This window comes from Nanorana parkeri, unplaced genomic scaffold (assembly GCF_000935625.1).
Source record: "Nanorana parkeri isolate BGI_ZX_2015 unplaced genomic scaffold, ASM93562v1 scaffold180, whole genome shotgun sequence".
NCBI classification, from domain to species: Eukaryota; Metazoa; Chordata; class Amphibia; order Anura; family Dicroglossidae; genus Nanorana; species Nanorana parkeri.
The window spans coordinates 1,072,433-1,097,670 of NW_017306448.1; the positions used below are offsets into that span (position 1 = coordinate 1,072,433).

General features: G+C 45.8%; 1 protein-coding gene across 1 annotated transcript in view; it reads left to right on the plus strand.

Moving 5' to 3' along the window:
- HGFAC (HGF activator) overlaps positions 1 to 11,082 on the plus strand; it is a 55,491-nt gene extending 44,409 nt beyond the window's left edge. The window contains exons 12-14 of the mRNA XM_018554972.1: positions 1,034 to 1,174; positions 8,835 to 8,983; positions 10,818 to 11,082. Coding sequence (XP_018410474.1) covers positions 1,034 to 1,174; positions 8,835 to 8,983; positions 10,818 to 10,997 — 470 coding nt within the window. The 3' untranslated portion in view covers positions 10,998 to 11,082. The remainder of the gene's footprint in view (positions 1 to 1,033; positions 1,175 to 8,834; positions 8,984 to 10,817) is intronic.
- Positions 11,083 to 25,238: the final 14,156 nt, after the last annotated feature.

Consider the following 25,238-nt stretch of genomic DNA (forward strand, 5'->3'; position numbering starts at 1 on the left):
TATCACATGACCCAATACCAGTTAACGAGAAATGTCATGGCCAATGTGACAGTTGATGAAGATCACATGATAAATGAAAAGATACATCAGGAGCCAGATCACACAGATTTTTTTGGCAGCTGTCTAAAGAGGTCAAAAACTATTCACAGAACATCAGATCCCAATGCCCATTTATTTGGATAGAGCAGAGAAGGGCTGGCATTACTGTCAGGCCTTTAATGCTGTCTGCGGATCTTTTGGTAAGATTTCCATTTCAGTAAATGAGGAAGATCACAGACAAAGAAAACCGACAGCAATAGAAGGCTAGGTTCACATATCGGCAATCCGGGGACGTGTGTCCCAGGACCGCGCGATCATGCACAATTGCACACAGCGATTGCCCCGTGGCCCTATTGATTACATTAGGGTTATATCTGCCGAAAAAAAGTACCACTTTTTGTGACACGCACCGCGCGGGTATTTCAACTGTGATCGTGCAAGATTGCACGGGTGGTATTGCAGCAAGAAACTGCACTATCTGCCTGGCACGACTGGGGTGCCATTATAAAATAATGGCACCACCAGCGCAATCGCCATGGTGTGCAATTCCGTGACAATTGCTGCGCGGTCACGGATCGCTCTAGTCGCTCCTGCATGAAATGTTAGGTGAGGAGAGGGTCGGAGGAGCTGTCTTCACAGGCATTGGGTAGACACTTCCAGAAGAGGAGAGTGCTATCTTGTGCAAGGAGGGAGTGGGCTGTGCTAGGACATTGACTCTCCGTAAATCATAAAAATTGCTTCCAAATTCAGTGGCGCACATTGCAAGTGAATTAATACAATTACAAAATAGGAAATCGCTGCAAGTAAGTAAAACATGTTTGACATTGGTACTGTTGGTATTGTAATGTACACTGGTACTGGTCTCATTCAATCTTCTACTCTCCCACAATTATTTCCAGGGTATGAATCTGCTTGCTATGGCATAGTGATGTTCATATTTGAACCTTCTATGATCTCAGGGCTTTTCTAAGAAAATGTTTTTCTTTCATTTTAGTGTTAATTAGGCTGAAAAGAAAAGATAATGCTTGTGCAAAGAAGACTCAGTTTGTGCAGACAATCTGCCTGCCGGATGATGGCATCACCTTCGAAGATGGTCATGAGTGTCAAGTGTCTGGATGGGGGCGGATGAAAGAAGGTATCAATCTCATTTACTAATATACTGCTTTTGGTTTAAGTGTGTGAGTTAAGCATATAGAAGGGAGATAAAGCGAAGAAACTAATTGGCTGCTGAGGGCAGCATGTATTCTACAGGCAGGCATGAATCATGGGTCAGGGTGGCATGTTTTTATGAAAATCATTTAACTGTGTATTTGCCTTTAGTGCAAATTAATTTGATTTGAAATATTGTTTAACTTGTAATATTGGTTTTATTTTTTTCAGTTTCTGTGATTTTTATTTGGAGGTTTTAGTAACTTTTTTTTACTTTTGGGAGTAAAAGAAAACTTGACGATTGGTCACCCTGCACTTTTGGCCCTTAATGGATTGCAAATTAGTTACCTGACAATAAGCAGCATCCATGGAAACTGGGCACTAGTGTTGGCAACACATGGTCACTGTGGACCATGCAACACAGACATACAATTCACTGCATGCCAATATCACCATCAGAACTGATCGTATTTAGAGACATACAGGGCTGTTGCAGACAGAAACGGAAAATGATAACTTGGTCAGTGTTAAAGCCGACCTTTACACTCAAAAATCTAATTCTACAAATGCATCTCTCTATGTATGATGATTAGTAATAACATAGACCTGTCAGGTGTAAAATGCTGTGATTTTGAAATACTTACATTGCAGAGCATTCACTTCCTGCTTTGAAAGGGCAAACTGACTTGTTTGCCAAAGCCATGCACACTGGGATTGCCTTTTCATCAGCAGAGCATTGCTGGGAAATCTCATCTGTAATCTCAGGAGATCTCAGGGAAAGGCATTTTCCTCCCCTGAGATGATGTGCATGGTCACATGTCCTAGTCACATGTGCCAGAAATCCAGGAAGTAATAAAATAGCTAGTAATCTGCCCTTAGTAAACATGGCTACTGCCGGAAGACTGGAGAAGAAAAGAGAAATAAGGAATGCAAAGAATAAAAAGCCGGCAATTATCTAGAAGTATGTGTGTGCAGATTGTCATTACTAAACATTTCTAAAGGTGTGTTTGTTGTCATTTTAAAGATCTGGGTAAAGGTTTGCTTTTAAGACTTGTGATCTAACTATCTGAAATCCTAATCTTAAATCAGCTGGTCTCGACCAAAATCTGGAAACATCTGAGTATGCCCATTAGTTGTGGCATGTTTTAGTTACTCAGCATCTTTGAAAACATTAGAAAGGGTAAAGATAAAGCTAGTATAAGGAACCATTATAACTCAATTGGGCTCACTTGGTAGCTGCCTTTTAATACATTGGTGCAATATGTCAGGTGTCAATGCCCAGTATATAGGTGTCCTGTTCGTACCGTAAATCTGCTGCCCTACACTGCCTACATTAAGTGTCATTGTTTTAGCCCTTCAGTTCACATTCCACCATAACCCCCAGCAGCCACACTCATCCACAGATACATTTTGTACCTTATTCTTTAATCTTCTAGTTTAGACACATTCTCCACAGAGTACAGTTTTCCTGACTTACTTTGCTGTGTTTTCCTGACTTGCTGTGTTTTCCTGACGCAGCAGTGTCTAGACGGTCAAGAGGAAAGGCAGTTCATCTGATCCAGCATTGTCCCTGCCAGGACGTGGACTGGCAGTGTTTCAGGAGCTGTATGTCTTCATTTTACCACGGATCTTCCTTGAATTAAAGCAGAGATGCAAAGTATAAATTGGCTTCGAGGTGTCATTCTAATGGCAGATCTCATTACTACTTGTCAACTCAGTACTGGGTGTTGCAAGGGTGTTTCAGCAAAACAAGAATCCTGTCTCCTCCTCCGCTCCAGTCCCTAGGCATACTCATGTCCAATACACTGTATTCAACATGATGACTCATGGGACCTTAGACCGCTGAACTGGACCGCTGCAGGGATCAGTCTAGCAGTCAGCTGGCTCCAAGGGTCAGGTCAGTATTTCTTTGTTGTTTTCGCTCTAACGCGAAAACTAGCACCTAATCCTTGCAGTGCGGGGGTAACCCCACTGTAAGAGACAAGATTTCTTCTGCCCCGAGTTCTTCAAGTCTGATTGGGATTATGCAGAGAGACAGAAGCAACTGAGACCACCTAAATCCATGGAAGAACTGTGGTTAGCTCTTCTAGATGATTAGGACAACGTACCTGCTGAGTTCCCTAAACCGCGCAAGTGCACCTTTGATGCTGTCTTCAAGGCAAAGCGTGAACATAACAAATATTGGTTTAATTTAGTTTTTTTTTTTAGTTTCTGCACTTTGTCGGTTAATTTTATCATGTTTCCCCACTCTCTCCACAGTGACTAAAACATTTGCACATTACTGATCTCCTGGGTATAGCTGATATTGATCTCTCTTCATCTCAGCTCATTGTTTAACAAGCTACTGTTTATGGGCAGGAAAAATTGTACCCCTACCCTAGATAAACTAGATGTTGTCAGTCCATCTCTACCCTACTAGAAATTTGGTTTAATGCCACACAGGCTACCCCGCTGAATTTGAAAAAGTTGGAGATATTAGATCCCTGGTCGTGTGCTACCCTCTGCCTAACCCAAGTTCACCCTACTGAACCCAGCTTGCCCAAAACCTCTTTATACCACACCTTGCTGCACCCATTTAATCAAATATTCTTTTACCTACCTAGGAAATATAGTGGAAAACCTAGCTAATTACAACTCCTTTTATTTTTCCTTCTCCCCATGTTTGTTGATGGGTTGAAGCATATCAGGCATTTTTAGGCTTTATTCGGATGTGTCTTAAGCATTTGTGAGCGTTTTTATTGCATTTTTATTATATTTTTGACAATTTCAGAAATTTATAATGGATAGAATCCTTAATGCTTTATATACCTCAATGTTAAGTGATACTATATGAAACATTTTCTATTTGAATATACTACACATTGTACTTTGAAACATGTAACAACCAGTGAAGTGCTGTACCTTTTTGGTTCTGGGTAAGGCATTCACCAGCCTCGCCCCCAGCAAACCCAGCCTGCCGAAGCCCCACTCATATGCCACCGAAGCCCCAACCCGGTCCCCAAGCTAGTGGGAGGGAGGAGGAAGGGAGGAGACAGGGAGAAGCCTCCCTGTCCCTCACTTGCTTGTCACTGCTGAGGCATTGAGATCGATGGCCTCAGTGTTTGTTTTTTTCTTTTTTTGATTGGGCAACTTGGACCAATGGCGCTTTACCATTGGTCCAAACCATCCACAGAGCACACACCTCTAACACAGAGTAGAGGCTGTGACAGATCTTGCCTCACCAAGTTAGGTTACACAAGTAGTGGGGAAGCCGATACTGTGTAACCCAACTACCTGTCAAAAGCTGGATGCAGCACTGCTTGTAATTAACAGGCAGCGCTCCGTCCATGACAGGTTACACAGTGGGGAGGCTTTCCCCGCTGTGTAACCTGCTACAAGCGAATCTGAATGGAGAAAAAGCTGTCGGCTTCAGACTTGAAGCGAACAGCTTTTTCCTCCATAATACTAGGTGAGGCTCTGCCTCACCTGCCTCCCCTGACCGCACATCCCTGGTAACAACTGTTGTAATGTCTTGCACATAGATAAAGCAAGAATATCTACATAAATGCTGTTAACAATTCTGTAAAAAAAAGTTTATGTATGTAAACATTTATAAAACATGATACAGTACTATATAGCAAATAATACAGTTTGGTGCAATGCAACAATCGTTTTATACTTTAGCTATAGTCGGGCAATCATTATACATCCATCATTCTTCTCCCTGTGCTACATTCAGAACACGGTGAACGTACTTTATACTGCGCTAAAAATACAGCTCATAGTCACTCGGAGGAAATCAGTGGCAATAATCAAACCTTTGTTACATAAGGGACCTTGAGCACTGTTTTTGTTCTTTTCTGGTTCTATTGCCTGCTACATGGAAATACCTTCAGAACGGTTAATGTGTTCTACTGCAGGGACCTATGACCATTATTAGTAGATGTGTTCAAGCATCCTTCATCATTTATAACTGAACAATACCACATATTCAGGTGGCTGCTCTTATGTAACGTTACACCGATACGAGAATAAAATCTGTATAATTCAGGAAAATGGTGCTTATTATCCAAAACGATGGTGTCCAGGCAGGGCCGGCCTTAGGCCTTTAGGCGCCCTGTGCGAGAAAGCTTTACAGCGCCCCTCAGTGACCACACCCCTCCGTGGCCACACCCTTTAGTGGCCACACCCCCAGTAACCACACCCATTTATTACCCATATATTTGGTAAAATATCAAAAGCATATATTTACTGATCCTCCGCTCAGCCACGCACAGCGGTGAGGGGGAGAGAAGCCGCCACCAGGACGAGCTGTGTCGGCCGCACGGCGCCCTTGTTGCCATGGCGCCCTGTGCGGCCGCACTGCTCGCACACCCCTAAGGCCGGCCCTGTGTCCAGGATAAGAATTGATAGTTGATGCCGAAGACCTCCAAAATTCTGACAAATGTGATTGTGCAAGGCAAGATGGAAAAATAATAACCTTTGTAAATACTAACCTTTGTAAATACTACTGGATACCTATCTTGTGTCATTATATTCTGACTTTAGAAGTGTCCATTCTATTCAGAGATAATTGTTTACAATCTGCTTGCTGCCCCTGAAGAATACAAGAACATAGAGCAGATTTTGAAAGTGTCACTTACCAAGTACCTATAATTCTTCCATGGCCAAGAAATATGTGAGCATAACTTATAGCCTTGGTTCTCAACTGGTGGGTCGTGACCCAAAAGTGGGTCGCGACCCCGTGTTCAGTGGGTCGCCGCATGCCTTCCACTTTTCTAGACGAGAGGCTCCTCAGCCAACCTCTAGCGCAGCACTGTCAGTTCTCGTGCCAAGCGGCCATCCAAAATATGCTGCCCGGCGCAGAGTTTCAGCTTGAGGTGGGATGGGATGGGGCTATGGCCGCGAGGGAGCTCCATCCATATGTGCATTGCTTACTCACGTGTTCTATAGAGTGACTATTCATTTGTATGGTACCCCAAACGCATCTCCCACCCACTGTTCGTATGCCCGCACCAAAACATGCAGTACCCTAATGTTGTGCGTTCCATTGCAGTGCAACTTGGGTCGCAACTTAATGACCGAGGACAAATGTGGGTCCCGAGGTTACACGGGTTGAGAACCACTGACTTATAGGATTCAAGAACCAAGATAATCACAGTGGTGCAAAACAGGAAATAAATATTCTTGAAACAAATTTGCTTTCCTGCCATAAAATATTCAATTTGTAAAGCACAGTTTGATTTTTACAGTGTTGACTGTAGAAAGTAATAAAAAAATGGCAAAATTAATTAATTTATTCTCATTTTTAAGGGTTTAGCATAATTTGAAAGTGACACGTTTATCCCTTTCACTGCCAGAATTGTTTTTGCAAATTTATTTTTTTTGCACACATTTAGATTGCTCATTTTAGGCCTGAAGATTTGAACCCTTCCCCCCAGAATTAATATTTTCTGAAAGCAGATACCCTGGAGAATTACATGATGGTAACTGTAATTGTTTTTGTTGCACAATATTAGTGAAAATGTTGAGTATAAATGCTAATTTTAGTGCACACGAACACTATATATAAACAATATATAATCCATTTTTTTGCACACATGAGGTTGGTAAATTGATACCAAACATGTCAAGCATGTGCGCCTGTGAAATGGCAACACATTTTGGCACCCAAAATAGTCCATAGAAGATGCTTTAGAAACCTTTTACAGGTCATCAGTTTAAAGTTAAAAGAGAACTATGGCCCAACCTTAGTTCTCTTTAGGGTCACAAATATACTAATGTCCTCCTGTTACACAAAACTCAGAATATAGTGGGCTATTGCCCGCTAAATGCTGACAGTGTAGAGCTGCGCTGCAGCCGAGATGGATCCCGACAATATTGCCTGAATGACAGCTGGCTCTGCTTCTCTATAGGCAGAGCCAGCTGTGCCCATCCCTTTCCGTCCATTCCTCCAGTCAGTTCTGGAGGAACAGAGAGAGGCGGAGGGGGGAATCCCTGCGGTGAGCAATGACTGACAGTGACCGCTCTCTGCAAGGAGAAGATCAGAGAAGTCAGCGATCGGCGGTATGTGATCACTTAGTTCCTAAACTATAGAGCTGAAGTGTGACAGCTTCAGTGTCTAACTACGGGCATGAGTGTATTTCACTCTCCCCCATAATTCTCCATTAACCTTGAATGATGGCCCTAGAATTATTGCTCTCACTCTGGCATGCGTGGTGATACCTAGCATCGCTGTTTTCATATGTAGGTGCATCTGACGCATGTGTTTATTTTTTAGGGTTTTTTTATGCTTTGTTGCGATCACAAAGGGGGCTAACAAGACCCCTATGTAATAGCACAGTGTTTGTGACAAGTTCTTTTTAAGAAGACATTACGGGTTTTTTAGACCCTAATATCAGCTAATGGACCCCAATGAAGCTGATCGAGCACAGTTCATCCGTGATCATTTTTTTCCCCCACAGCGACCGGGGAATGAGAACTCAGAAACCAAAAGTGCTAAAAAGCTCAGCGCTTCCAGGTTCATTCAGTGCGGTAATGGATGTCCGATGATCGTGTTGTGCTCTTCCTGCCGAAAATCACGTCATGCTGGTCCTGGTCCCACAGGAAGTGCAGAGGAGCCTGGAATACATGGCTGGAAGTTGTCAGGCTTTACAGCTGCCCAAATCACTTCTACCAGAAAGCAGACATCCAGCTTGTGAATTGTAAACACACTCTCAGCAGCTAATGTATATCAGCTGGAAGTATGTTTAGAAGTTTATTTTACAGCCAGCATACACCCTACGTCGGTGGAATCAAAAGGGTTAAGACCTTTCTTAGCCCTGTGTGGCTTTCATCTCCATTCCTGGTGATCCTGCCATAAAGTTCCTTATTCTGGCACTTATAGGGTGACAATGCTCTGTCCCTGTTTCCCAATCGTGCTCCTGTGTTGTTATCCTGTTACACAGGCTCCCAGGTGGTGCCATCCACAGCTCCAATTTTGTCTTGTTCAGCAGGAAACCGCTGAAATTCAAGCTGTGCATGGCAAGCTTAACTCTGGCTGAATGTTGATCTTTTCGGAGACATGTACTCACATGCTCTTGAGTTTGGGGCAGTGCCTTCTTCAGGGCCGCCAAGCATTACCAGGCTTTAGCATTGTTATGATAAAGGGGCTGAATGATCAGGAGGTGGGTAAGGGGAAGGTCGCTTAAGGAGAATTGAACTATGAAAGCTGTGCCACCCCAAAAAAGACAGAGGGCAAAGGATTGGTCACCAGTATTGCCTGTGGACTCTCTGTAGTTGATCTTTTTCCCCATTACTGATTTACCATGCCTTGCCCTACACCATGTCTCTGTGTGAAGGGGGCCATCTTGGTAGAGGCAGGGTTTTGCTTCCATATGTCAGAGCCTATATGGAGGGAGAACAGTGAGCAGCACAGTGGTGACATCACCAAATCTCACTCCAAATCTCCTGAGACTAGCAGTCGGAGACAGCAGTGTCTTAGATATTGCAGATAAAGAGTTATGAGACTGTACACACAAGAGTGCCTAGACACACTAACATAGCGGGATGTTATATAATATATTCCAGCGGCTATTGGTAATATATTGTTATATATTATTTTACAGCCTGCTCACACTAAACAAAAAATAATTGTAATAATTAATTTCTTTCAATCTTGTTTTCAGATGCCCAAGATTATGCCTATGTTCTGCAGGAAATCAAGGTGCCCTTAGTCCCGGATAATAAATGCAGCAGCCCTGAAGTCTATGGATCTGAACTGAGTACAAACATGCTCTGCGCTGGATATTTTGATTGCAGCAAAGATGCCTGTCAGGTACATTGTTATTGCTCATTGCTGTACTGTGTCTAAAAAAAGCAGCCCTGGCATGTAAAAACATAACAGATGACAGTTTACTTGTCAGCACAGGGTCATTGTATGTAAAAGCAGACCTGTGAAAGAAGAGGGAATATATTCACCTCTTTGTTGACTCATTTGTTGAAATGCAGCCTGTTAGCTGCTTCTGGGCAGCAAGTACACAACCAGTTGGAGTCAAACACCTGTTTCCCCTGCTGCATACTGTGGTTCCTCCCACCAGCTTGTACTTCCTGTAGTAATGAGCCTGCGGGAGAAGCCACAGCATCCGACAGGAAAGGAGGGGGAAGAACAAGTATTTCACACACCTGGAAGTGTGGAGTACTTGAAGCAGTCAGGGAGCAGTTTCCTGCAGAATCAGCTGGTTCCCTGAGCAGTGGCCCTGATATCCTGTTTTAGGGTGGGCTCCTTTCCCTTGCAGGGTCCTATGGAGCCACCCTTGTGTGTGCTAGTAAGCTGTGTATGTCTTCACATACACACGGGCACAAAAAGGCAAGACACTCCCTGCTCCCCACTCCACCCTCCTCTAAGCTAGTAGATGGACAGTAGCTGGAGACTGCTCTGTCCCTTATGCTCCTCTACTGGACAGGAAGTTCAGGGAAGCTGAGCTGAAAGAGTTGGAGCTGCTCTGATGATGATGATGATGATTATTATGATTGTGAGCGCTAGGGTGGAAATACTTTGCTGGGCAATGTACAGTATATTTGTTTGATCTGAATTCAGTATTGCAAAAAAGAGTTTGAGAGTTTAATACGGAAGAGAGTTTTAAGGCAGGTGTCTATAAAGTGAGTGTTGAATGGCTGCTGTGGTTTGCTGCATTTTGCTTTTTTAAATATTAAATAAACATGCTCAATAATATCCGTCTACTGATATAGTATAGTATTTAGCTATTTTATTAAAGGGCTAGTCCTCCTGAAACTGGTAATTCAGTTTTAATAAAAATTATGCTGTTTAAAGAGATTTCTCCTCACTTTCTACACACATTGTCTGAACAGGAAGTGAGTGGGTTTTACCCTAATTATTATTATTATTATACAGGATTTATATAGCGCCAACAGTTTGCACAGCACTTTACAATATAAAGAAGACATTACAATACAATTTAGGACAAGATGGTAAGGGGGGTTCCTATGGGGAATAGAACCTGACAGAGCTTCTAACCCTTTCTATGAAACTTTAGAGTTGGACCTGTAACATGCCGCAAAGCAAATATGTTGTGAGCTGTTGCTCAAGTAGATGTTTGTACACTGAGCGATGAGGACCCTTCTTGCCATAACTATATATTATTATATACTGACATCCAGTGGCGTAACCAGGTGGCTGCTATGGGGCCTGGGGGTGGAAGGGGACCCCATTAGGTTGTTGAGACAAATTAAGCATAGAACATTTTAAGATAACACAGTACTGTATCATTACGGGTTGGAGTGGTTGATGACAACCCTAATCCTCTGTAAAGTCTACAGCAGAGGAGGGCAAACTCTGGCCCTCCAGCTGTGATGAAACAACAAATCCCATCATGCATCTGTTTCTGGGAGTCATGCCTGTGAGAAGTTTGGAATGGGATTTGTAGTTCACAACAGCTGGCGGGCCGTAGTTTGCCCACCCCTTTTCTACAATGTAAGAAAGCTGATGTCAGATGCACACGAGGAGTCTTTGGGATCTTTGTGTCATTAGTTACAGCTCAGAGAGAGGTCGTCAGGGGGGGCCCCCCCATCACATTTTTACTACGGGGCCCTTGCTGACCTCATTAATTTACTTTTCTACATTAATGTAATGATTCATTTTTGTATTTCAGGGTGACTCTGGGGGGCCCCTGGCCTGTGAGCAGGATGGTATCGCCTACCTGTACGGGATTGTCAGTTGGGGAGATGGATGCGGCCAATTGAACAAACCCGGAGTCTATACCAAAGTATCTAATTATGTGCAATGGATCAACAGCAAGATCATGCCAAAAAAAGCTGACAAAAAGAGATGAAAGCTGCACCATGTGACATTTTCAGCTTATTTTTTATTTTAAAAGGAAACTATTTCAGTAAAATAATTGTAGAATGTGAACAGTAGTGAGGTTACTCTGGAATCATCGCTCCAGAATGACGTCTGAATTCAGCTCTATTCTGTCAACTGGCTTTAATCCATATTCAATTGAATACAATGTAGCAACATGGAAGATGCCAAAATGTCATTTCTAAAAACGATGTGATCGGTGCTACTCCAAACCTGCATTTGTTGTTAAAAGGCTGTTTAATAAAAAAGTGAACTATTGAATCTTTGCAGTTAGGCCTTATTCACGCCGGCCATGACATACATGCATTTATATGCATTGATAGGAAATCTCACGTGCATGTAATGATTGTAAATGCTCTAATGCACACTGTGCTTTTACTTGTGTTGAGGTGCATTCAGTTTAATTGTGTTAGGACAAAAAAAAAGAAATCTGTGTGTCCGAGGTCAGATGACATATTTAATGTAGCCACCCGTCCAGTTTTCACCCGGAAAGTCCGGTTTTGGAGTCTTGTGTCTGGGTGTCCAGCCGTCACCGGCACTTTAAATTTTCTGACGAGATGTCAGGCAGCCGCATCGGCCTGAAACCGGATCTTCCTCTGAGCTGCGGGCAGCCTGTGCTTGTTTACAGGTGCCCACAGCTCAGAGGAAGATTTAGGCTGGGTTCACACCTAGGCGTATTGAATATGCGCGTTTGTCGCACGTTTCTAATGCGATTCGCGGTAAAAAAAAGTGTGTTTCCGAGGGCTACCTGGTTGTATCCCAATGTATACGCGCTGCAAATACGCCCCAAAGAAGCTCCTGCACTTCTTTAGGGCGTAGGGCGTTTTGCAGCGCGTTCCTGGTGGGAACCATGCCCATAGGCAATCATTGGTTTTCACATGTTGAGCATTTTACAGAGCGTAGGAACGCGCTGTAAAGCGCCCAGGTGTGAACCAGGCCTAAGGGTTTCAGGCCGATGCGGCTGCCCAAGATTGCGCTTACCGAGGACCTCGGCACTCGCCTCTGGTTGCTCCTCCTTCTCCGGCTCCCTGACACCACGCTGCCTGCCTGTGGACCACTGGTGAAACACTATAGCACAGCCCACCTGAGTGTCGCCCATCCCTCCTGAGTGTTGCACAGCCCATCTGAGAGCCTGCAAAGAATGGCACCAGCACGCCCCCTTCCACCCCAGAAAATGGGGAGCCTTTGTTTATGCAATCCAGTACATTCATGGCATCCAACCAAGCCATGAACGCATTGCATGGTGTGAACAAGCCCTGAGGTTTGGCACAGCACAATCCTTAGCGGTCACTTCGGCATCCATCTTATCTAATTCAGTCGCAACACTGTATGGTGTGCAGTGGGCACTTTCAACACTTTATAGCTGTTCGCATATATACGTGCTACCACATATATGCCACATGCAGTATATGCACATTCGATTTTCTTTGCACTGTCTTGGTGATAAAGTCCACTATATGTATCTGCCCTGCTTTCCGTGAATCTGTAAAGCTGAGCACAGCAGCTGCTTCTTCTATTAATGTCTGCACTGAGCATTGAAGCATTCTCTCAGACTGACAGACTGTGGGAGATTTCAGTCAGGGGGCACGGAGATTATTTGTGATATTCCGCAGACCTGAGGGGGAAATATGAGATTCATAGCTACATAAAAAAATCATTGTAATATATCAGGAAGGAAATTGTCCCTGGTCATATAATATGCCTGTTCATGTAGCCCGAGCTAAAGCTTGACTTGAGGCTTGTAAGGTTTTGTTCCCTCATATGAACCCGCAGAGATAAGGTTAATTGATTTTTTAAAGGTGTATTTATATTTTTTGTTTTTACATTTTTAGGCTTTCTGGTGGACAGGCCGATTTGGGGTGTCTATGAACAGTATGGGGAAAGGTGAACAGTATGGGGAAAGGTGAAAACTAGGGATGCACCGGTACTGGTATTTCGGTATCGAGTATGAGTACCGATATATTTTTTGGGTACTCGCCGATACCGAGTACTGGAAGTCCCATTCAGGTAGCTAGGCGACATGTCATGACTCGCCACCTGTCTTCCTGATTAGCAGGGAAGTCATCCACATGCTTCTCGTCACTAGGTGACGAGAAAGCATGGAGCCGGCTTTCTGGCCAATCCAGGAAGGCGGGCGCAGTGTAATGACGCGGCACTCGGCTTCCTGATTGGCCGGGAAGCCGGCTCCATGCTCCCTCATCATGAGATAACAAGGGAGCATAAAGCCGGCTTCCCGACTAATCAGAAAGCCGGGCGCTGTGTCATTACACGGCGCCTGGCTTCCTGATTGGCCAGCTTCCGACCAATCAAGTCATTACACGCTGCCCGGCTTTCTGATTGGCCGGGAAGCTGGCTCCATGCTCTCTTTTCACAAGTGAAGTACTCGCCCAAATACTCGACATCGGCACCAATACTAGTATCGGTGCATCCCTGGTAAAAACAGTATGGTGGGGGGCGTTGCCTAGACGTGGCGGTGTGAGGACGTGCTTTCCCGGAGCTCTGCACGGCCTCTTCTCCCACACTTGCACAGCGGACTTTCTGGACCCCCCCACATGTCCCACACTCACCAACCCCGGAGCTCATCCCTGCCGTCCACGTCCTGCGGCATACGGCGATATTTCGGCCACGGGCAGTCTTCTGGTCTGCACGATCCGGAATCCAGTGCCCAGCCATCTCACAGCGGTGAGTAACACGCCTCACAAGCGTCCAAATGAACAGGCAACATCGGTCCCTGACCTCACCCAGCCACACAAACAAGCAGCATCAGCCCCTGGCTTTATGCGGGCGGATCGTGAGCACTCCCAAATCCCGACCCCCCAGGATGCCGCAGGCAGACTCTCCCATAAGATCTGGATTCTCTGCCACAATAGATGCTGGCAGGGCAGAGGGGGATAGCACATGGCGGTCCATTCTCCCCCAGCTCACAACTAAATCTGACTTGGAAGACATGGCAGCAGAGAAAGTGCAGGCTCTAAATACAGAGGTGCACGTGATCAAACAGGTGATTTCGTTAGATAGCAGGGCCACCACTGTGGAGGCCTCCATTTCTGATCTAGGGGCCAGGATGTCTACCTTGGAATCTGCTCACCTAGCCTCCCAGCAACGCATGACAACCATGTTCCTGCTACAGGATGACACTGAAAACAGGAGTCGCCGCAATAATGTCAGGCTGAAGGGCATTCCTGAGGCGACCACTAGCCCAGAACTGCGCTCCACTGTCTCAGCCATACTTAATATGTATATTGACAAGCCGCCAGGAGAGCACCTGGAATTGGATTGTGTGCACGGAGTCCAATCGTTTAGACCTCCAGCCTCGGATATACCCAGGGACGTGCTTTGCACAGTCCATTTCTTTACAGTCAAGGAGGAGATTATGAGGAAGGCATGGAATAAAGGTCCCCTTGACTTTAATGGTGCTACTATAAAGGTCATGCCGAACCTTTCCCGTCACACTCTGAGGATGCGCAGAATGCTAAAACCATTGCTAGATGTGCTCCACACCGCAGGAGGCACGTACAGATGGGGGCACCCTTTCCACGTTATCATACAACACCAAGACCGCACCTTTGCCCTTCATTTGCCATCTCAACTGCCTGACCTTTTCTGCTGGCTGGATGTGGCTCCGATCGATCTCCCGGACTGGCTGGACTTTCCTACAGGCACCGTGGACGCTGCTCCCCGCAGCCAACTAGCATCTCACCGCTCCAGGAGCAGACTTCGTTACTCCCTGCGCTCGTCATCTGTACCCGCACCGACGGGTCACGAACCTTGAGGTCTCTTACTAATGGCGAGATATCTTGGCTCAGGGTGACCCGCCACTCTCACATGACATTCCATGACTGAGCCTTATGCACTCTCAGGTATTCCGCTTACCCCTCAAGCACGTTGTGAGGGTTACACATGATGAGGCTTCAGGTTTACAATTAATTCTTTCAACCTTATTTGATTGTCAATGTTATATGCAGTTTCACAATAGCATGGGTTGCCATATCTAGAGGCTATGTTTACTTGTTTGATTCAAATTGTTTTCTTGCATATATTGCTATTACCCTGAGAGGTTTACATTACACTTGTGGGACACCAGGGGGAGAGGTATGACTCCTTAATGTACAGTGGGCATGGGTCGCGGGCCCCACATGGATCGGTTCGGACAGGGTGGGAGCTTTGACTTTCGGTCGGCTCCTAGCTGCACCCGAGCAGATGCTTCCGCCACAAGCGTGCCACGCCGCCTTGGGAGGGGGGTCATGCATTTCATTTCTTATCAAAGTTGTTTTATTTACACTGTTATTTAGATCATCTTGTTTACTCACACCGTTCTCCGACCTACCCCCACGTAGGGCTACCCCGTGAACTGCGCAACGGGTTGATACATTTGTTGACCTTGCCCGTACCGGTAGTCTGGTTGCAATCACCAACTGGTGCATTGCTCACATATCCGCTATCCTTCTCTTTCCTGCTCCTGATCTGTTTCTATGCTCCTCTCATCCCTTGCTTCTGTCTGGATCTCTTTTGCTTCATTCTACCCGGCTCTTTCTGTCCCTGCCCCTCTCTTCTTACTTGGATGCCCCCCACCTGCCTCTGATATAATGACGGCAGTTACTTTCACATCCTTAAATGCAAAGGGGTTAAACATTCCCGAAAAGCGATCTAGACTACTGGCGGATTTGAGGACAGCTAGATCCCAAATTGTGTTCGTCCAAGAAACACACTTCAAAAAAGATCAGATCCCCAGGTTGGGCAATAGGTATTATCCCTTAGTGTATCACTGCTCCTCTCCAGTTTCGAAGACCAAGGGTGTGTCCACCCTCATTGCTAAGACCCTGTGTCCCTATACTGATCAGTACGTAGACCCCAATGGGAGGTTTCTACTCCTGAAGGGAACAATAGGTGGCGTGTCAGTGACCCTAGCCAATGTGTACTTCCCAAACATAGATCAGTTAGGGTTTATCCACACCCTGGTTCAGGTCCTTCTGGAATTCACTGACGGCACTCTGGTGCTAGGGGGGACTTCAATTTCGCGATGGACCCGCTGGTGGATGTCTCTAGAGGCACTTCCCATCTGGCCTATTCATACCTGAAAAAACTGAAATCTGAGTGGCATCTCCTGCAACTGACGGATGCTTAGAGGTTTATACACCCACGGGACAAGGATTACACCTTTTTCTCGTCAGTCCACCAAATTTATTTGAGATTAGATTATTTTTTTGTTGAACATAAGGTGCTACCTCAAGTGCGCTCGGCTACAATTGACAAAATCCTCCTATCTGACCATTCCCCCATACATATGTCTCTCACCTTGACAGCCCCTACTTCCCCGTGCTATATGTGGCGTCTAAACGAATTGCTGTTGCAAGACATGTCAAGTCATGACTGAAATGGAGACTGAACTGTCTTCCTTCTTTTCTCGCAACGTCTACTCCTCCCCTTCACCTTTGGTCACCTGGGAAGCTCACAAGTGTGTCATTAGAGGCAGTCTCGTGAAACATGGGGCCCGCAAGAAGTGCGTAGGGGCAAAGCACTTGGCCCACCTGTTTAGCCGTCTCCATTCTTTAGAATCAGCTCATAAACGATCATTGGCCCTTGCATCTCAGGCTGAGCTCCGGGCGGTCAGAGTGGAAATCAACGAACTGTCGTTCACTAAAGTCAAAAGATGCATGATGAATGGTAGAAGAACGTTTTACGAATTCTCCAACAAGCCCGGGAGGATGCTAGAGAGAACCCTGAGGGGTGCTCGAGGCAGGACCTTTATCCCCCAAATTGTGACACGCACCGGACAGACAGTGACATCATCCACAGAGATAGCGGAGGAATTTAGGGCCTTCTATGCTATTCTCTACAACTTGCACCCCCCGGAGACGAGACAGGCTCATACCAATCCCACCTCTGGCGCGCGATCATATGTTGGTAATTCTGATATGCCTGTTCTATGCCCCGAAGACCGGGACATGATGGAGGCTCCTATTTCCCTGTCAGAATTGGAACTAGCGATTAGTTCCAATTCCAGGCCCGACAGCTTCACGGCCACCTATTACAAGCTGTTTAAGTCCCAACTCTCTGTTCACTTCCTCTCAGCGTATAACTCCATCTTACAGGACTCCCTGATCCCTAGTGCCATGCTATGAGCATGGATCACCCTTATACCTAAGGGGGACTGTGACCCCATGATTTGTGGCAAATTTTTTCTACAATCATAGCGAACCGACTGCTTCCCTTTATGCCCCAGCTCATCCATGAGGACCAAGTGGGATTTATCCCGGCGAGGGAAGCAAGGGACAACACGTCCAGGGTCCTAAATGTTATTCACCTAGCTAACTCACACAGGGTACCTTTAGTATTGCTTTCCACCGACGCTGAGAAAGCATTTGATAGGGTCAGTTGGGGATTTATGCAGGCAGTTCTGCAACATATTGGTCTGGGTACCAATATGTTTAAATGGATCTCTGCACTCTATTCGTCACCATCAGCTGCCGTAAGGGTGAATGAAACGAGATCTAAAGAGTTCTTACTTTCTAATGGCACCCGGCAGGGATGCCCTCTCTCGCCTCTAATTTTCGCTCTTATTCTGGAACCGTTCCTTATTCTGGAAGCGGACGACCTAATCTTTTTCCTTACAGACCCGATATGCTCCACTCCTCACCTTCTATCAGCTCTAGACAAATATGGGAGGCTCTCTGATTTTAAAGTCAATATCTCGAAATCCTCAGCTTTGAATATCACACTGCCGACCCAGGTACTTTCACGCCTTAGAACAGATTTTCCATTCACATGGATGCACGACCACCTTAAATACTTGGGGACCAAAATCACTGCAGACGTTCGCGACCTATACTCGGCCAATTTTGTCCCAATGATCACAGCACTCCTCACGGATCTTAAACAATGGTCTACGCTTACCATCTCATGGTTTGGTAGATGTGCAGCCATTAAAATGAACGTTTTGCCCAGGGTGTTATACTTGTTTCAAGCCCTACCGATCTTCCTCCCACCCAGCTTTTTTCAGCGCCTCCAGAGGGCAGTAATGTCCTTTGTTTGGGCTGGATCCCATCCGAGACTGAGTAGAAAAACCCTGAGCCTTCCACGGGGCAGGGGAAGGGTGGGATTGCCTGACTTTCATTCTTACTATAAAGCTGTTCACCTTAACAGGATCCTGGATTGGCATGTCCACCGTGACAACAAGATATGGGTCTCAATCGAAAGAGCCACACACCGGCTAACCTATAGAAGGGCTCCCGTGGCTTTCCTCCCCTCTACCGTCCACAGTTCGGGAAAATCCGTTGATCGCCACCACCATTCGCTCTGCACATACGGTATTACGCAATACCCCGCTGGCCCCTGCTCCCTCGCCATTGACACCTGTCATAGGTGATCCTGATTTCGTCCCAGGTGCGGAAAACGCTCGACTTGCACGCCTTGTCACAGCGGACAAATATAGAATAAGGGACTTCCGAGCTAACTCCGACTGGTTTACTACCCAGGCCCTCCAACGCCTAACTGACCCCCTGCATGACCCCTGGAGCCCCATGCAGCTTTGGCACTTTCTTAGGGCAATTCCAAACCCCCAGGAGCTGGACAGGCCTCTCACAGTATACGAAGGGACGTGCACAGGCTCCCTACCCTCACGACACACCATATCCACCATTTATAACTTGATAAACACACCTACTACTGATACGGTCCCGTCCTTTGTAAAACAATGGGAGGAAGAATTAGGGATAGTCTTCACGGAACAACAGACTCACACCATCCTCACCGTGTCCTTCAATCATCTATGGCCAGCAAAGTTCAGGAACTCAGTTACAAAATACTGTCCCGTTGGTACAGGGTCCCTTGGTTATTGCATAAAATGAGACCCTTCATATCCGATAGGTGTTGGCGCTGTTGCTCGGCTGCGGGCACAATGTTACATACATTTTGGTCCTGCAGAGCGTTGAGGCCCTTCTGGGATCAGGTGCTGTCCGTTATCCGAGACCTGACCATGGCAGACCTGACAGACAATCCAGCGGCATGTCTCTTGCACATGTCAGCGACCCCACTTACCGATTACAGGCACTCGCTCACATGCCACCTGTTGGATGCGGCCAGAGCTTCTATCCCTCTGATGTGGAAGCAACCTCGCCCTCCATCGATCGTACTATGGCTGTCTAAGGTACGTGAAGTATATGCCATGGAAGATCTGACAGCCACCCTCAGAAACACAGAGAAGCAGTTCTTGTCCACTTGGGGGGCATGGATCTATTCCTAACACTCCGATCGCTATGCAGCTCTTCTGTCCAGAGACGCGCGAGCACTTACTCTCCCAGCCACCTCCATCCCCAAGTAGTCACCTTACATGAGGGGATCTAGTTAAGGATACCTTACTGTCTATCTCTCTTTCTTATCTCCCTTTCCACAACTAGAAATCTTGCTTCCGAAAGGAATTTCAGCACTCCTATGACCCCACTGTCCTCTGTCTTTTCCCTTTCCCTCCTGCATATTTTGTATAACAATGCTTGAAAAGTTCGGTTCGGCAATTTTGCTGTTCACACAAAATCACTTTTAAACACAGGATACGGCCATGCGACATACCCTACTGTTCAATCTTGTTGTTCTTACCACAGTTACCGGTTATATGGGGTGTCGGGGGCCAGGTCTTGACCTACGGACTTTATGTGGATACCATAGCTTTTGGAATGTTCCAAGAGCACGAACAGTGTAATTGTGTGATATGTATTTTTATATTACTACATGCAATATGTGTATATTGTACTTGTGCAGACAATAAACTAATTTAAAAAAAAACAAAACAGTATGGTAAGCGGTGTGAGGAAACAGGGCCGGTGCAAGGAGTTTTTCCTAAACAGGCGAAGGTGCATTTGTACGACCATCCCCCCGCCCCCAGGTAGCTGCCTATGCAGCCTTATGGTAGCGCCAATCCTGCAAAGACATCCCATTACACAGCACTCCAAAACTAATAGGAGATCAGAGATATCCATGTTACAGGTCAAACCAATTATCTCAGAAACATTTAGAAAAAGGGAAGACCATCAGCTACTAGTGCCCTATACGTAAAGCCGCAAGCAATGACACTCCAAATAGTTTACTGTGGAGCGCCCCAATACAAAGACACCCCAATGTCCACCACTCCAGAAAGCATAACAAAGATGTCCATGTGACATCTCTCACTGAACTTATCCAGCTTTTTGGGAAAAGAATGACCATCATCTACTAATGTCCTATATGTAAAGCCACATGCATTGACACCCCAAGTCCATTACTATGGAACACCCCAATACAAGTGATTTTGGTGTCACCCCCTCTAAAAAGTCCGGCACTCGGTCATGGACCGAGAGCCCGACATTGTGAGGAGAGAGGAGGGGATCCGGCGGCATACCTCATCCCGGGTGAACGTCCCCTCCTCTCTCTGCCGGCTTCCATCACCAATATGGCCGCCTGCAGGCGTCAATCAGATGGCCTCGCATGCACGATGATGACACGGCAGGGTGTCGCCAGGTCTGGAGACCGGGTGACACACGGCTTCGGGACACCCCTGGGAGGCCTTACACTGACCGCCGATGTAACAGAGGTATTCTCACTGACCGCCAATATAACGGAGGTATTCTCTCTGATCGCCAATGTAACAAAGGTATTCACATTGACTAGCAATATAACAGAGGTGTTCTTAATGACCACCAATGTAACAAAGGTATTCTCATTGACCACCAATGTAACGGAGGTATTCTCACTGACCACCAAGGTAATGGTGGTACTTTCACTGACCGCCTATATAACAGAGGTATTCTCACAGACCTCCAATTTAACAAAGGTATTCACACTGACCAGCAATATAACGAATAGCTTTCCACATCCTAAGGCCTAACGACAAGACAGTTGTTACAGTTGTATCTTCACAGGGAAAAAGCCCAGGAGATAAGACCATGTTCCAGGATGTGCAAAGATATTCTCACTGACCACCAATGTAACAAAGGTATTCACATTGACTAGCAATATAACAGAGATATTCTCACTGATCACCAATGTAACAAAGGTATTCTCATTGACCACCAATGTAACGGAGGTATTCCCATTGACCACCAATGTAACAGAGGTATTCTCACTGACCACCAATGTAACAAAGGTATTCTCAATGAACACCAATATAACGGAGGTATTCTCACTGACCACCAATATAACGGAGGTATTCTCACTGACCGCCAATGTAACAGAGGTATTCTCACTGACCACCAACATAACAGAGGCATTCTCAATGACCACCAATGTAATGGAGGTATTCTCACTGACCACCAATGTAACAAAGTATTTACACTGCCCAGCAATATAACAGAGGTATTCTCACTGACCACCAATGCAACAAAGTATTTACACTGCCCAGCAATATAACAGAGGTATTCTCACTGCCTACCAATGTAACAGAGGTATTCCCATTGACCACCAATGTAACGGAGGTACTCTCACTGACCGCCAATGTAACAGAGGTATTCTCACTGACCACCAATATAACGGAGGTATTCTCAATGACCACCAATGTAACGGAGGTATTCTCACTGACCACCAATGTAACAAAGTATTTACACTGCCCAGCAATATAACAGAGGTATTCTCACTGACTACCAATGTAACAGAGGTATTCCCATTGACCACCAATGTAACGGAGGTACTCTCACTGACCGCCAATGTAACGGAGGTGTCACGCTCTGGGGACTGGGGCACTAGAGTACATGAACCCCGGGGTTTGAGAAGTTGGCAGGAGTGACAGACAGGAGGGATATCTGGGATGTTGGTCACAGGGAGAGAGGAACTAATGATCTGTGCGTTCTCAGGACACACTAGAGGCGTAGAATCTAAGAAGGGCCAGGTATTCGACAGAGCCTCTAGTGGTGAGGATGATTGGCTGCTGGACACCTTCCAGGTTGCGGCCCTCTAGCACACCCACACGGACGCAAAGGACTGGATACAAAAGACCGGGGAACTGGATACAAAAGACAGGTAGGGATGAAACTTGTAACCAAGAGGAGGAAGATAGGAACAGTGGCACACAATGAAAGAGAAAGACACAAGTAAATGTGCAAGACACACAGCAGAGGATATACTGAAGAGAGTAGCCAAGCAAGGACTCAGGAGACAGTGACACACCGGAAAGGTGAGTAGCTAGAGGTACACTTAGGAGCATGAAGGTATAAAGTACAAAAGTAAGTGAGAGATGTGCGTTGCACATGCATACAAATAGAAGCAGGATAACAGAAGATAAAATGCAAGGTGTAGGACAAAGAGGTAAATGCACACAGGGAGTGTCACGATAGAAGTATAGCATAAAGCTTCAAGGAAAGAGTGGAGCTTAGAAGTAAAGGGGTAAATGCGTAGCAAGGTGGATACACTGGAAAGGTAAGTAACAGACCGCTAGAGAGAGTTAGCCAGAAGTATAAAGAATGGAAGTAGGTAGAAGAAAGCAGACATACAATGGCTGGAGTAAGAAAACACAGAAGTAGTTAGGCAAGGAAGGCAGTATAGAGAGACTCACAGCACACTGGTGAAGCAAAGGGAAATCGTCAGCAAAATACAAAAAGGTACACACTGGAATACTATAGTAGGGGCGCAAAGAGCAAAGCAGGGGATAACGCCAAACAGGGATACCAACTGGTACAGGGAAGCCAAAGGCACAAGGATCCGATAGTAAGCGTAGGGAATAGGATCCCGGGACAGTTAGAGACACAAGGGGTACGGAACAAGGCATAAGACTTGTTGTTCGCACCAAGAGCAACAAGTGAGGAAGTCCTAAATAGGGGAGGAGGAGAGCAGATTGGCTGCAGCCTTGTGAGACACCATAGGCTGACAGCCCAGAACCAAGGAGCAAAGCGAAAATCCGGCACCGATTTTCGGATATTGTGACAGGAGGTATTCTTATTGACCACCAATGTAACAAAGGTATTCACACTGACCACCAATATAACAGAGGTATTATCACTGACCACAAATATAACAGAGGTATTCTCACTGACCACAAATATAACAGAGGTATTCTCACTGACCACCAATATAACAAATAGCTTTCAACATCCTAAGGCCTGAGGACAAGACAGGTGTTACAGATGTATCCTCACAGGGAAATATCCAGGAGGTAAGACCATGTTCCAGGATACGCCTCAGATATTTAATAACACTCCCAGCAGGCATCATCAGGCCCGCTCTTTAGCCAGATATTAAAGCCCCACTATGGGCAAAATATGAGAAGCCTTCTTATAGGATTGTATGTGTATTGTATGCATGCTATTTACCTGTAAACGCTTCCCTTATTTAGACATCTAAATGCCCTAAGACTGTTGCTGGGTGCCTCCATCATGGATTGTTAGCAGACCCAGCAGACTAATAGCTGTCATTCAAGTGACACTCTATAGTACTCCCCTTCAGCAGCTAAATTAAAGGTTATGTAGAAAGGGGACTGGAGGGGCAGAGGAGCTGGGCCAGTGCGTCAGTACTGAGACTTCGCAGAAGCAGAAAAGGCTATGACATGCAAGGAGAGAGGGCGCCCAGGAGGTGTACTGTGGTGCCATTCGAATGTATGGCAATGCAATGTACCTAGAGCACAGTAGGTGCACGATAGGTACGTTGTATGATATTGTGCATTACTCCTACGGTATCATGCGATTAACACAACACTGTGCTGTGAAAGGGTCTTAAATGTAACACTACAGATATATAGTACAACTATGAGGCTGTAAGTACTGGAACACCTAGGCACCCACAGTTACCAGAAATGGTACTGTATTTTTCAGGAGGGATTCCAGACAGAAGGTAGATTTTTTAGAGTACTGCTTAGGCGCACTTCAATAGCTTATAGCTGGGCTTCAGACGCCCAGCACTGACAGCTATGGCACCGGAAGTGATGTAATCTGCATCCCTCCCGGTCCTATAGTACAGGGAGGGCATCAACGAACGGAGGTTCATCCATCTCCTCCCCCGCTTCCCCCAACACCAAAGAAGCCAGTCCCGGGCCTGTAGGTGGGGCAACGGAACCCGGGAAACACGGCGGTGGTGTCAGGCGGGGTGACCCCTTCACCGGCCCGTAGACGCGATCTGGCGACAGCTGAGTTGCCAGAATTGCTTCTACTGTAAAGCCGACAGTCGGCTTTACAAGTTTAAACAGAGCCCCGGCGGCAAAAGCCGCCGGGAGTCTGTTTAAACAGCCCCGATGCCAGCGACGTAGACTGTACTTCATTGGTCGTGAAGGGGTTACTATTACTTTAAGCTAGACGTACACTGTGCACATTTTGGCCGGTTCTTAATGAAGCGGACAACATTCGCACAGTGGGTGGCCCTGTCAGCACCCTTCCATCTGGAATTCTTCGAGATGCCTGAGATGTGTCCATCAATGCTGTTTAGTGTGAATGGAGGAATCTGTTATTTCTTTTCTTCAGCCTGCAGGTCGGAAAAAAAATAAAAATGAAAGTGTGTGTCCAGTTTTCGACAGTTGTCACCAGAACAGGTGTCCCCATTGGAATACTTTATTTTACCTCTTGTTCTGGGGACAACTGTAAAATTTTGGATTCCCATAATTTTCTGTCTCTCTGACAGTGGTCACCAGGACCAACACAGAGGGTTTATCTGTCTTGCAGAAATAAAAACCCCACTGCAAGAGCTAAGAAAATGTTTGCCTCTAGGTTTGTTTGGTAATGTGTTAAAACCCTGATTCTGAATAAAGCTTGTAATTTTATACATGTACGTGTCTGGCTATATTTGCTCATTACACATTGAACGTGTTCTCTTTGCTTAGCAGTGCTGTACAGTGTTGTCCTTTGCTGATCCTATCAGACTATTTAGACTACGTAGATGTATTTGGCTAATGAGGGAGGTCGGGATCAGCAGTTTTTTTTTTAAATTAATGGCAAGAGGTACTTTTGAGCCCCCCATTCACACTAGAGCATTTTTGGACACTTTTGATGCTTTTTTGTGCAGTTTTTAAGTGTTTCAGGCTTGAGTGTTTTTGTTCTAGCCAATGAAGGAGAAGACGGTTCTTAGGCACAAAAGTGCACAAAAACCCCACAATTTTGTATTTAAATGTTTTTTAGGCGCTCCCATTAAAGTCTGTGGAGTGAAAAACATGAGATTCTTGCAGAAAAGGAGCACATGTTCTCAGTGGTGTCACAAAGGGGGTGCGGGGGGTGCTGCCTGCACCGTGTAATACCATCAGAGGGGGAGACACCAAAATCACTGACAGTGA